The sequence below is a fragment of the Oratosquilla oratoria genome, chromosome 1, assembly GCF_046742065.1.
Source record: "Oratosquilla oratoria isolate Oo_2021 chromosome 1, ASM4674206v1, whole genome shotgun sequence".
Lineage (NCBI taxonomy): Eukaryota > Metazoa > Arthropoda > Malacostraca > Stomatopoda > Squillidae > Oratosquilla > Oratosquilla oratoria.
Genome location: NC_134777.1, coordinates 133,556,322 through 133,570,705, shown reverse-complemented (window position 1 = coordinate 133,570,705; position 14,384 = coordinate 133,556,322). Strand labels below are relative to the sequence as shown.

Here is a 14,384-nt window from a genome sequence, read left to right as displayed (position 1 = left end):
TTACACTTTTCTATGACATCTTTTTCATATTTTCTCTTTTCCTCTCTGCACGTTTGTACATATTCATTTCTATAACCGGTATATATTTTCCATTTTTCAGGTCTGTCTTTTTTCCATCTGGTCCAGGCTTTGTCTCTTTTGTCTTTTAACTCCCTACAACTTTTGTTGTACCAGCATTTCACATATTCTTTTTCTTGTTTTTGTCTTGGGACATACTTTTCCACTCCTTTTTTGTAAATATTTGTCAAAATATTCCTTTTTCTCTTCCACTGTTGTTTCTTCTTTGTATATTTCTTCCCAGTTTTCTTGTTGAAAGAATTCTCTTATTTTATCAAAGTTTGTTTTTTCATACATCATTCTTCCTTTTCTATATTGTTCATTTCTTTTAATATATTTTTCTTCATTAAGTTCCAGTTCAATCAATATGTGGTCACTTTTACTTATTGGTGTTTTATATTCAATCTTGTCCACTATTCTAGGTTCAGATGTAATTATTAAGTCTAGTCTCGACGGTTCTTCTTCATTTCTATACCTAGTGTTCTCCTGTATCCATTGTGTCATTGTATGGTCAGTAATCATCTCAAGTAGAGCGTTTCCCCATGAGCCGTCTCCACCCTTTACTGTCATTTCTTCCCAGCAGATTTCTTTGCAATTAAAGTCGCCCATCATAACTATTCTTCCTCCATCTTCCATTATTTTATTTAATGTTATATTTGTGTCCTCTAACATACTTTTATGTTCACTCTCCTCCCATGAGGCTGTTTTCGGAGGCATATAATTTATCACAAATTTTCTGCTCTTCTTATCTCTGTCTTCCACTTCTATCATAATCATCTCTACTGTATTCTTTCCATATGTGACACCCCTCACGTTTATATCCTTCTTAGTCAGGAACATAACTCCACCCCCTTGCTTTTTCTCTCTGTTTCTAATCCAATAATTATATGCATCATGTCCTACACTGTTGGGTGGTAGTGGGCCTTTTAATTTTGTTTCTACAATTCCCATTATGTCCGGTTCTTTTTCTTTCAAATAATCATTCAGCTCATTCAATCCTGTTATTAATCCATCTATATTTGTGTAAGACACTCTTAGTTTTCTGTCACTTCCATTGTGTTCTCTGTTTCCCTTTTGTTTTTCTCTTGTATGTCGAACTGCCTTAGTTTCATATTCACTACTCTCCAATAGAATCTCTCTTTCTCTGACTCCGTTCTGCTCTCGTTTTTTTTCTTAGCTTCAAGTCTTTTCTGCTTTTCTTCCTCTCTTTCCTCTTTATTCATTTCCCTTTTTATCCATACCTTTTTATATTGTTCACTTGTTGCTAGTTTCCCTGTTTTGGATAATATATTCTCAGCCGTCGTTTGTGACCTGAATTTAATCTTAATTGGTCTGGTCTTATCTGTACTATACTTTCCGAGCCTGAATTTTTCCTCAATTTCCCTCATAATTTCTGGTTCATCTTCCTGAACTAATTTTAGTAAACTGCTTACTTTTTCATTTTCCTCATTGGTTCTTGAGGTTCTATCTGGGTTATGTTTCTCTTCCATTCCTAATATAATTATACATTTCTTTTTATCAGCTAAGTCTCTTACTATATTCTCCTTCTGTCTCATCACTTTAATAACTGAGTCTTCAGTTTGTTCTCTCATTTGCTGTTTGATTATGTCAGTAAATACAACTTTACTGTTTTCTTGAATTGTCTTCCATCCCTCTCTGTTTTCTTTATTATTCATCTTTAACTCTTCATTCTCCCTTTTTACTTCTTTTAACTGTCTTTTTAGGTCTTCTATTTCCTTAGTTAAGTTTTTGTTCTCCTTTAGTTCTTCCAATTTTTCAACCCTCTGTACAATGTTGTTAACATGACCGAACCTACGCTCCCAGTCCTCGATCATCTTATCGAACTTCTCTTCTAGTCTTGTCAGTCGGGGGGGGCGGGGTTTGTGTCCCCCCCACCCTCTTTAAATCCCTGGAAAATATTCTCATCACTTTCTACTGTATTGCTCTTATCTATACTTCTAATCTTTACATTTTTATTAGACATTTCGTCGTCACTCAGCTGGTCGGGGGGCCGTTTTTTGGTGTTTACATTTCGTTTGTCTGCCTGGGCCAAGTCTTCTCCTTCCTCATTTCCTTCCATTTCCCTCAGCAATCCCTCCCCTTCTCTTCTTTCCCTACTTTCCCACTACCCCACGAGCAATTTCCCCCCACCCTGTAAATACAATAGGCACTTCCTTTTCTTTGGGATCCACGAAACTTCACTTTTCTTCAGAACGTCCTCTAAGCCGTCCGTTCGTTGAAGTGTGTGTGTGTGTGTGTGTGTGTGTGTGTGTGTGTGTGTGTGTGTGTGTGAGAGAGAGTGAGTGAGTGAGTGATAGCTATGCAAATCTATTTGCTGACGATGCAAAGATCATGAAGAGGATGTGAAGGATTGTATGATGTTGCCAAGGGAGTCCGGGGTGGAAAAGGGGGAAAAAATTAAATGAGCTAAAGTTAGGAAAGAACGACGATGAATTCTAAAATGGGAAAATTATATAAGAGCAAAAGGAACTAGGTCTTATAATCAAAGACGACCTATCAACTGAAGTACTATCTATATCTAATCTATATACCAAGGGCTTCTCCCCTCTTACAAAGGAGGTAGCCAAGTCAAAAGGCAAGTACCTACTACCACCCATTTCATTCCTATCCGCCACACTTTCTTCCATCTCATCTTGGCTCCTCATGGATGACGGGTCATCCCTGTATCCAGCCCACTGCCCTGGGTCAGAAGCAATGCAGCAAGACACAGCACATCCGCAGCAAGGCTGCTTAACTTAATCGGCAACCCCCAACCCTTTCTGTTTCCTTATGAGACTGGGGATCGCACTTACAAAGAAAATACCGAGAGAGATCTATAATCTGTTGAAAAATATAAGAGTGGAATTTCGCTACATGGATGAGGACACGATGAAGAAAATAATGGAAAGTTTGATAGGGCCCACACTAAAATACGCAGCAGTGATCTGATCACCCATATATATATATATATATATATATATATATATATATATATATATATATATATATATGTATATATATATATATATATATATATATGTATATATATATATATATATATATATATATATATATAAATGGAGGGCATGCTAAAGGAGGCAATATTATATATATGAGGAAAGACTGAAGAAACCGGGACTTCTCATCTTGATAGAACGAAGAGAGAGAGAGAGGCGACAGGATAATTATATTTAAACTGGAAACGGGTCTAGATAAAGTGGATGTTATTCGCTTAGTCAATTTCGTTTTAGTCATACTATTGTAAAAGCGAGGTCCACACTTCTCACAATTGCAAGTGTGCTGGTAGATAGCATAGTCTTCTTCCAGGGGTGTTTTAGTCAACGGGGATCTGTTAAGGAGCAAAAATTGAGCTTTTTATGTAGTCTTGTAGTAGATGATGAGAGTAATATGCTATTTAGGGTTTGTAGGGCGAATCTTTCTATCAATTCATGTCCTTGATAATCTTGTCTGGCTTGTACTCTGCGGGCACGAATTTTTCATGATAAATTTTGCTGGTTTGGTCTTGAGGAGTCATGTTAATTTTGTTGATTTGTTAAGTGTACCATTCATCTAATTTTCTTTTGATTATGTAGAATACGTCGGAGTTGCTGTAACCCAAGATCTATATATAGACCTTGCTGTAACCATTGTTGACAAACTCCTTCCATTCGATGACGCCTACGTAGGCGTCGTGAGGTGAGAGTGGGTATATGAGGATGTCGGTGTTGGTGTCTTGATTATATTTATTTTGTAGTTGTAACTGAGTGACCCCCATATTCTGTGAACTGGCTTGATCATATTTTCTGTGGTTATTAATATTCAGAGTGAAAGAGAACGAGTAATACAGCTGTAACTTTATATTTTATAATGCGAGTATTGTGATGCATCATCGAATCATCGTACATCAGGCAACTGAGGCTGCCCGCGAGAATTTGACTCGTATTGAAGAGGCTAGAACTTGAGTTGGGCGTTCTAGTTCCATGTGGGCGTCCTTCCAGGCTGAACAGTGGGAGAAGGACCTCTTGACATGGGCGCTGATGGGGGAGCGCAGGTAGCGTCCAGGCCACTCACTGTTACCGTTGAGGCAGAGTCCCGTATTCATGTACACTGTAGTCCTGGATACTGTATTGTGGGTAGTAACAAGTACAGCATGTTCAGAAAGGAAGGCGTCTCACTCTTGTACTGTGCTAGATGCATACGCCACAGAGAAGACACGGAGCATCTTATCTCTGCTCTGTCTCTGGTTGACAATATGGTATTTCTTCTATGAGCGATTTCTGGAACCATTGATGGATGGGTACCTTGGGGCCTGTACCACATTTAGTTCCGTAAGACAGAATGACAGAAAATTATTTCACACACACACACACACACACACACACACACACACACACACACACACACACACACACACACACACACACACACACACACACACACACACACACACACCTCTCATGGCGCTGTGGTTAGAGCTCTGGCCTGCCACTACGGAGGTCCGGGTTCGACTCTCGCCCGGGGCTGAAATAATATCAGTATCGCAGCGCTGAGGGGTGTTACTCCAACTCTCGTGGGCGGGGAGTTGGGGGTGTGTGTGTGTGCAAGGTCATAGCATTACCCATAGATCGGACCTACGAGCTCTGAGCTCTCTTCCAGGAGGGAAATAGCTGTCGATCACGAGTCTAACACGTGATCCAAAGACCAAGTGAATACACACACGACTCGGTGGCGCATTGGTAGAGCGCTGGACTGTGAAGTACGATGGTGGTCGCAGTTACCCAGTTCGAATCCTGCCCAGGGCTGAAATTATTTCGGTATCGCTGTGCTTCGGGTCGATACTCTGACTCTCGTGGACGGGGAGTTGGGGATGTGTGTGTGTGCAAGGTCATAGCATTACCCATAGATCGGACCTACGAGCTCTGAGCTCTCTTTCAGGAGGGAAATAGCTGTCGATCACGAGTCCAACACGTGATCCAAAGACCAAGTGAACACACACACACACACACACACACACACACACACACACACACACACACACACACACACACACACACACACACACACACACACACACATATATATATATATATATATATATATATATATATATATATATATATATATATATATATATATATATTAAGTTTAATTTATCATTGCAGGCTGGCCTCCATGTATGGTCATACGCCCCCTCTCCACACATGCAGGCTCTTTTATCCCAAAGGAGAGGTCATCCTGTAATAATTACGGTCGATTGCATCTTGGGGTGCTCCGTCACGTCGAGCAGCAAGCAGCGGCTAAGCAGCAGAAAGGATGAGCTAACTTTGGTTTAAATCGCAACCTCATCCTTATGGTGATATTCATTCAAATGTATCGTTACTTGTCAGATCTCAACCTACCTAGTAGGCTTCATCCAGATAAAAACCCTAAAGTGGACTTTACCCCAAGTAACCAAGCATTGCCACAATGAATAAACCTATGCCTAAAACCCTTTGCTCCTTAAGATTGCATCGAATGTCTTTTCCGTCCTTTCCTTGGCTTACTCTCCACATTTTCCTTTTGTTACCCCTCCTTGCTCTTTCTCAAACCGCGGCGCAACCTAAGCCGGAGGAATTACCGACCTCGGCACCTCGTAGCTTTCTGGAAGGTCTGATGGCAGAGCTGCGGGAGGTCCCTGTGCTGGGCAACGTCCTGCGAGCGTCCGTGCACCCCATCTACAAACCCATCGTCGAGTCCATCTCGTTATCTGATGAACGTAAGTACACCTACAGTATACACATGAATGAATACTTATTTTGTTCAGTGAAATTATATATATATATATATATATATATATATATATATATATATATATATATATATATATATATATATATATATACTATATATATATATATATATATAGATATATATATACATACATACATATATATACATATATATACATATATTCGTGAAGCGTGGCAGGAAATTCTCTTTTAAGCATATTCTGTTGAAAACGACAGCAAATTCATTAGAAATTAATTTCTTAAGCTTTCTAGCTTTCGGAAAGTAGATTTCTGGGGAAATGAGAGGGGAAGAAGCAAATTTCCAATTGACATTGGTAACTTATATTAACACAGAAGTCTATGTTATATACAAAATAAATGAAAATAAACAAAACACAGTATAATAAGCCCAAGACGTTTCGCAGATCGTTCTGCATTTTCAGTTGGAATGAAGGGAAGTGTGACCAAGACGAGTATAAATGTGTATAAAGGAAAAACTTGGAGAGGTCACTTAATGACTCCTCTGTTTGGCTGGCGCTATTTGGTTGGTTCCTAAGCCTAGCCGATCGCCTAAGGCATGACATTTTATCCTCTGCGGGGATATTTTGGACCTTTATGGGTGTTCTCTGATCTGGTGGTTGTATTTTGGTGAACAAATGTCTCCTACGTGTAGGTTTCATGCTGGGGAGGAGGGAGAAATCATTTGTTTGTACATTAATAATGGGTTGTAAATCTTTTATGATTACAGCCTCCAAAATGGTCAAACGTTGGAGGTCCTTCTCCTCTGCGACGATTTCTGTGTTGTGTACCATGGTTTCCCTGTCGAGATGGCGTCTGTGGTGGGTCCAAAGGTGTTGTTTCGGTCCTCCTTGTTGTAGGTGAAGGGTGATTCTTCTGGACAGGGTGGTAGTTGTCCTTCCCACGTAGGTAGATAGGGGCGTACAGTCCTCCTCTGGGCAGGTGAATTTATATACTACGTGGGATTGACGTATACCATGAGGTTTTGGGGCGGTGTGATTTCTTAAGATTAGGGAAGATGTTTTCTTGTTCCTGTAATAAATGGTGAGTGATAATTTGTCACGTTCTTTCGTGGGGGTCACATTTCTTTTAATAATGTCTTTTAATATTTTCTCATCCTCTTTATATTTATTGGACATCTGGGACTTATAGAATATGCGGTGTGTAGTTCCTTCATGTTCTGTGGTAGTGTGATAAGGTTCTTGGTACCAATGTCAATTGGAAATTTGCTTCTTCCCCTCTCATTTCCCCAGAAATCTACTTTCCGAAACTAGAAAGCTTAAGAAAGAAATTAATTTCTAATGAATTTGCTGTCGTTTTCAACAGAATATACATACACACACACACACACACACACACACACACACATATATATATATATATATATATATATATATATATACATACATACATATATATATACATATATATATACAGGGTGGGGCGCGGAAACTTCCCGATTTGAGGATTAAATAATAAACTGTTTACACTTCACAATTCTTTATTCTAATTTTATGCCTGTCACACAACATGGGAGATTTACTTTTACACAGTTTTAAAAACAATATCTTTTAAATGTCCACCTCCATTGTCAATACACTGATTCAGACGATTTCGGAAGCTTTGGTCTACTCTCTCTAGCATGGTGAGCGGTATATTGGCTATTTCAGTGCGGATGGCATTCTGTAGGTCTTCCAGGGTCTGTGGACGGTCGTTATAAACCAGGGATTTGAGATAACCCCACAGGAAATAATCACAGGGGGCTAAATTAGGCAAGCGCGCTGGCCAGTTTAAGTCTCCTCTCAGGGAAATCAGCGCGCTCACCTGATATAGCCCCCTGTGATTATTTCCTGTGGGATTATTTCAAATCCCTGGTTTATAACGATCGTCCACAGACCCTGGAAGACCTTCAGAATGCCATCCGCACTGAAATAGCCAACATACCGCTCACCATGCTAGAGAGAGTAGACCAAAGCTTCCGAAATCGTCTGAATCAGTGTATTGACAATGGAGGTGGACATTTAAAAGATATTGTTTTCAAAATTGTGTAAAAGTAAATCTCCCATGTTGTGTGACAGGCAATTCTAATTTAGAATAAAGAATTGTGAAGTGTAAACAATTTATCATTTAATCCTCAAATCGGGAAGTTTCTGCGCCCCACCCTGTATATATATATATATATATATATATATATATATATATATATATATATATATATATATATTTTGATTGAAGTTCACAGCAGCTTCTGCGTTCACGACTTTTTTGCTGAGAAGTTCATCTCTGATGATGGAACGGTGAGCAATGGGAAGCTCCCATAGAAGTTATCCGAAAGACATAGAAAGTTCTTGTAGATGAAGAACACTTTATTAAAACAAGCTTTCGACCTACATAGGTCATCTTCAGGTTATGGTACAGGCAAAGAAGGGAGCAGTTTATATAGGGAACTAAATACAGAGTGGAAGAAAAAGGAGGAACGTGATTGGTCGAGGCTGGCCAATAGGGATCTAGGCATTGACCCGGGATCCCGCTTGCGAACCTGCCTGAGCCGTACGCCGTTCGTCCTCTTCTCTAACTATCTTGTAACTGTTTTGGAAATTTCTAAGGCTAGGAATTGTGTACATGTCAGTGATTTGTGAGTTGAGAGAAGGGTTTTTGTTTTTTATATAAAGGGCTTCTAATATACGTAGACGGGAGTAATCTCTTTCGATATGCAGGATGGAAGTTCCTCCGACTATCATTTCTCTGGTCAGACTAACCCCGTGAACCTCTTCTGAGTGCTTCTTTGGAGCTCCGTTTGATAGATGGAGTGTGAGGCGCCTGGAGAGCTTCGTAGTGGTTCTTCCAATGTACGTGGAGGGCAGGGCTGCACAGTTCCCTGAAAGGCATTTATATTCGTACACTAGATGGCTACGTTGAAGCTCTGTGATGTCAGTTTTGGGGCTGTTTTTTAGGAGGAGGTGATGTGTTTTCTTGTTTTTGTAGTAGATTGTGAGGTTCAGTCTGTCGTCCTTGTTGGTTGTTTCTACGTATTTGGAAATTATATCCTTAAGGGCTCTTTCATCTTGTTTGTATTGGCTGTTCATGTATCCACGGTAGTACAGACGGAAATGGTGTCCTGCAGATGTTGCGGTATTTTCTTTGATGTACCACCTGTCAAGCTGGATGTTGATAGCTTTGGAGACTTCTGAGTTTGAATATCCATTATTCACGAGGACCTGGGTGGCTCGTTCTAATTCCTCATGGACGGTCTGCCAACTACTGCAATGTGTGAGTGCTCTCCTCACATACGCGGAGATTGTGGCGCGTTTGTACCTGTCAGGACACTCACTCCTTCCGTTGAGGCAAAGTCCTGGGTTGGTTGGTTTACAGAATACTTTCGTGTAAAATCCATGCGGTTGCTGGTTAACTAAAATATCGAGGAAAGGAAGACATCCGTCTGAACTGTTTTCTACAGAGAGATTGAGTCCCGATGCCTCCTGGAGGCAATGGTGGAGGTGTTGTAATTCGTCATCGTCTTTAGCCAATACGAAGATGTCATCGATATACCTGGCGGCTCGGGTTCCGAATAGCGACTGTCATAACAGCGACTGTCAATAGAGCGACTTCACAATCGCGATTCTTTTAAAACAGCGACCATCACAACAGCGACCACATGATAGCGATTGTATTATAAGAGCGACTGTCATAACAGCGACATTATCGCATCAGCAGTCCTCCAAATGTTGCTATCATTATTTTTTTTATAATTGAAAGAAAATATATTATTAAAATAATTAAAAAAAAAATTACTTATACATCATTTCAGGTAACAATATTTTTTGCACATACTGTGTGAAAATGAAATGAAATTTATGAAACAAATTATCTAAATTGAAATTATACAACTTTCATATGTGGACTAAGGTAAATGGTGTTATCATTGCACAAAAAGTTGTTCAAAAACTAATTCTGGCGTTAGTTTATCTTGATGTTCATGATGCTTAATGTCAAGATAGATTTAACGCCAAGACAATGTAAAAATTTGTTTTGAACAACCCAGTCCAGAAGTTCAACATCATTATGAGCATGCAGGAGGGGAGCGCATCGAATGTAGGATGTTTCGGCCACTGACGTTTCGGCCAGAATTCTGCAGGGTAGGACGTTTCGGCCAGTCCTCCAAATGTTGCTATAATTATTTACTTATTATTGAAAAAAAAATGTATTATTAAAAGAATTAAAGAAATATATATAATTTCAAGTGACAATATTTTTGCACATACTGTGTGAAAACGAAATTCATTTTATGAAACAAATTATCTAAATTGAAATTATACAGTGCACCAAATTATCTAAATTAGAATTATACAGCTTTCATGTGTGGACTAAGGTAAATGGTGTTATTGTTGCACAAAAAGTTGTCTAACATTGATAACATATCATAACAAGGAGTCTAGGGTTGGGTTGTTCAAAAACTAATTCTGGCGTTAGTTTATCTTGATGTTAAAAGTCATGGTAACGCTCTGTGTTACCATGATGTTTAATGTCAAGATAGATTCAACGCCAAGATAGTGCAAAAAATTATTTTGAACAACCCAGTCCAGAAGTTCAACATCATTATGAGCATGCAGGAGGGGAGCGCATCGAATATAGGATGTTTCGGCCACAGACATTTCGGCAACTGACGTTTCGGCAAGAACTATGCAGGGTACGACGTTTCGGCCAATCCTAAATGTTTCTATTATTATTTACTTATTATTGAAAGAAAAATATTATAAAAAGAATTAAAAAACCGACGACCGAGCAACCGACCAGTAAATTCACTTCAGTGAACTTATCTCACGAAGTGAACACAAACATGTAAACACAAACAAATAAATATGAGCGATAGAAACATAAGTCTGCGACCTTTTGAGCATATTTCATTCTGAACCTATCTCACAAAGTAAACACAACTGAACGCGTAATACAAACACGAAAACACAAGCAATTGAAACATAAGTCTGCGACCATTCTGACCGGTCGGTAGTAAAGTCGCTATTATTACAGTCGCTGTTATAATGCGGTCGCCATTAGGACAGTCGCCGTTTTGAAAGTCGCTCACCTGATTACGTCGCCCTTATGAAGTCGCTATTATGACTGTCGCTGTTTTGACAGTCGCTATCCGGCCCGGATCCCATACCTGGCGTAGATTCGTGGCTTCTGTTGGATGGAGAAGACGTCTCTTTCTATGCAACCCATAAAGAAATTGGCAAAAAGAACGCCTAGGGGCGAACCCATACCGATGCCGTCTATTTGCCGGAACATTCTGCCGTCGGGTGAAACGAAAGGGGGCTCTTTCGTGCAGAGTTCCAGAAGGGCCTGCAAGGAAACTTTTGGAATGTCAATTTTTGGTGGGCTGCCTTCAGGGTAGATCTCTTCTAGGATGAACTGGATTGTCCGGTCAATATCGATGTTAGTGTAGAGACTTTCAACATCGAGGGATGCTATAACACCTTCGCCGCTGGATCCCTTCAGGAGGTCGAGGAAGTCTGATGGGGAAGAGAGGCTGTAGTCTCTGGGAGTGAAGGGGCTAAGAAGATCATTAAGACGTTTGGCGAGGTGGTAAGTAGGTGTAGGGATTTGGCTTATTATAGGCCTGAGAGGATTGCCAGGTTTATGTGTTTTAATATTTCCATAGCAATATCCCAAACCATAATCGCCCGTAAGGGGAGACAGTTTAATTCCTCCAACTTTGGCATTCACTGAAGAAACCAATTTGTTGGCACGTTCCTTAATGTCTTCTACTGGGTTTCTAGTAATTACCTGGAATTTGCTGGAGTCACTGAGGATGTCGTTGATCTTAGACATATACTCGTCGGTGGAGATGAGTACATAGCATGATGTTTTATCTGCTCTCCTGATGGTACACTGACATGTACACAATTCCTAGCCTTAGAAATTTCCAAAACAGTTACAAGATAGTTAGAGAAGAGGACGAACGGCGTACGGCTCAGGCAGGTTCGCAAGCGGGATCCCGGGTCAATGCCTAGATCCCTATTGGCCAGCCTCGACCAATCACGTTCCTCCTTTTCCTTCCACTCTGTAATTAGTTCCCTATATAAACTGCTCCCTTCTTTGCCTGTACCATAACCTGAAGATGACCTATGTAGGTCGAAAGCTTGTTTTAATAAAGTGTTCTTCATCTACAAGAACTTTCTATGTCTTTCGGACAACTTTTATGGGAGCTTCCCATTGCTCACCGTTCCATCATCAGAGATGTAGAACTTCTCAGCAAAAAAGTCGTGAACGCAGAAGCTGCTGTGAACTTCAATCAAAATTGTCTACATGAGAACCTGCTACCGAAATACACCAATATACATATATATGTATACATATGTATATACAAATATATGTATATATATATATATATATATATATAGCAAAAAAGTCGTGAACGCAGAAGCTGCTGTGAACTTCAATCAAAATTGTCTACATGAGAACCTGCTACCGAAATACACCAATATACATATATATGTATACATATGTATATACAAATATATGTATATATATATACATATATATATATATACATATATATATGTATATAATGTCCTCATCATTATATATATATATATATATATATATACATATATATATATATATATATATATATACATATATATATATATATATATATATATATATATATATATATATATAATGCCCTCATAAAGAATTGCGAGCCAACTATTTCTTTCCTGCTTTATCCACCTTCATTTGTGCAGCTGAGGTGGCCGATGACAGGGGGGGCTCGATGTGATCTGAGGTCGGGAGAGAAGCCCGGGCCACAGGAGCCTTGGCAGGAGGGGCAGACCCCTTCGCCTGCCGGGGAAACTGGGTCCTCAGCCGTTTGCCTCATGGAGCAGCCTTTGCGCTCATGACCACGCGTGGTGCATCGAGCTGACAGCGCAGAGGCTAACGGATGGTGTGTGTGTGTGTGGGGGGGGGGGTGACCCATACACACAGTCGTCCACTGTTGTTCACGGGCACTAGTGACCTTTAGCCTCGCGCGGGTCGTCGCGACCATACCAACTATGGTACGTCGCGCGGGTCAACTACGAGACTGGCGTCTCTTTGGCTTTGGGTTTGAACTGGTTTGTTGAGTTTTAGAGGTGATGGGATATATACCTTACTACACTGACACATTCGTTATACGCCCTCCTGGGGGGAAATAATATCTTTGATAGGTGCCACACGCCGAGGCACACATACGCATACGCACGCACGCACACACCCGCGTAACCTCGCGTCGGTGGCTATGGCGTCTCTGGATTTGTGTTTGTATTGGTTTGCTGGGTATTTAGAGTATGCAGGGTATACACATCAACACGTTGACACAATTACATCCTCGCCTGGGGAGATATAATGTGTCCTTCCCCGATGGGTGCCACAAACCGAGGGACACAAGCATACACCCTCGCGCACACACCCGCGCAGTCTCGCGTCGGTGGTGCAACGGCCGGAACAGTTCACACATGACCTCAGGAGTATGTGTCCGCACTTAACATTGTTAAGAGTGGTCGTACCCGGATGAGATCAGGAAGAGGGGGGGGGGGACCCTCGACCCTAGACAGCGCCAGGGGTGGGGGTGCCTTCAGGAAGCTGAGGGTTGCTCCGAAGGGGTATACGGTGAAGTGGCGCGCCACTCCTTCTGAGGCGAGTGGCGAGCTGAGGCCTATAAGGATAAGAAGGCCAATAGCAATGCACTCTAGCAGGTAATGGTGGAGGGGCTGTTGCACCGCGGTCCCACAAAGTATGCAACGCTCGTGATTCCCTGCACGTAACACTTGCCACCCACAACGATATCCAAAGTTGATTATGTGAAAGATAGATTCCGCCCTTCTACAGTGGAAGTGATGTTTCGTTAGTTTAATGTCTTCGTTTTCTCTGCTGTACAATCACGGATCAATCCCGACCAGAACTTGGGGGGGGGTGTGTGCCAAATTCTATTTACAGGCACAAAGTGGCTGTTGCCGCTTCACTTACTCATGCATGGGATAATATTTACACCAAAAAGGGAACATTAAAGAAATATGTGTTTCACGTATGCTGATAAAGAAATGCTGATATTGTAGATTGACAATGTTGGACGCAGATGTGTCGATCACTTGGTCTCACGCCAAATGCGTGCGTGTGCGCGTGTGCACGCTAGACATCTAAAGGATTGACTCTTGTCTTCAATCATCTTGCAACGGCTCGGGTTCCGAATAGCGACTGTAATAAGAGCGACTGTCAATAGAGCGACTTCACAATTGCGATTCTTTTAAAACAGCGACCACATGATAGCGATTGTCATAACAGCGACATCATCGCATCAACTGCATGAAACTGCTCAGTAATAAAGAATTAAAACCTAAAGGGAATCTAAAACAACATTTTATTTGGACTAGCCATAGAAGTCACATGATTTAAAAAGAAAAAGGCTAGTCAAGCCAAACAACAGAAAGTCATCAAGCCTTGCAATAAAAATCAGTCATCAAGTGATCAAGCCACGTTTATTTCTAAATTGTGAGCGAGGGC

At 40.8% G+C, this 14,384-nt stretch overlaps 1 protein-coding gene across 3 annotated transcripts in view; it reads left to right on the top strand.

Moving 5' to 3' along the window:
• The window catches only part of LOC143027196 (pancreatic triacylglycerol lipase-like), a 95,471-nt gene that overhangs the window by 17,608 nt on the left and 63,479 nt on the right, over nt 1-14,384 (top strand). For all 3 annotated transcript variants that reach the window (XM_076188378.1, XM_076188386.1, XM_076188370.1), the window contains exon 2: nt 5,220-5,812. In XM_076188378.1, coding sequence (XP_076044493.1) covers nt 5,524-5,812 — 289 coding nt within the window. In that variant the 5' untranslated portion in view covers nt 5,220-5,523. The remainder of the gene's footprint in view (nt 1-5,219; nt 5,813-14,384) is intronic.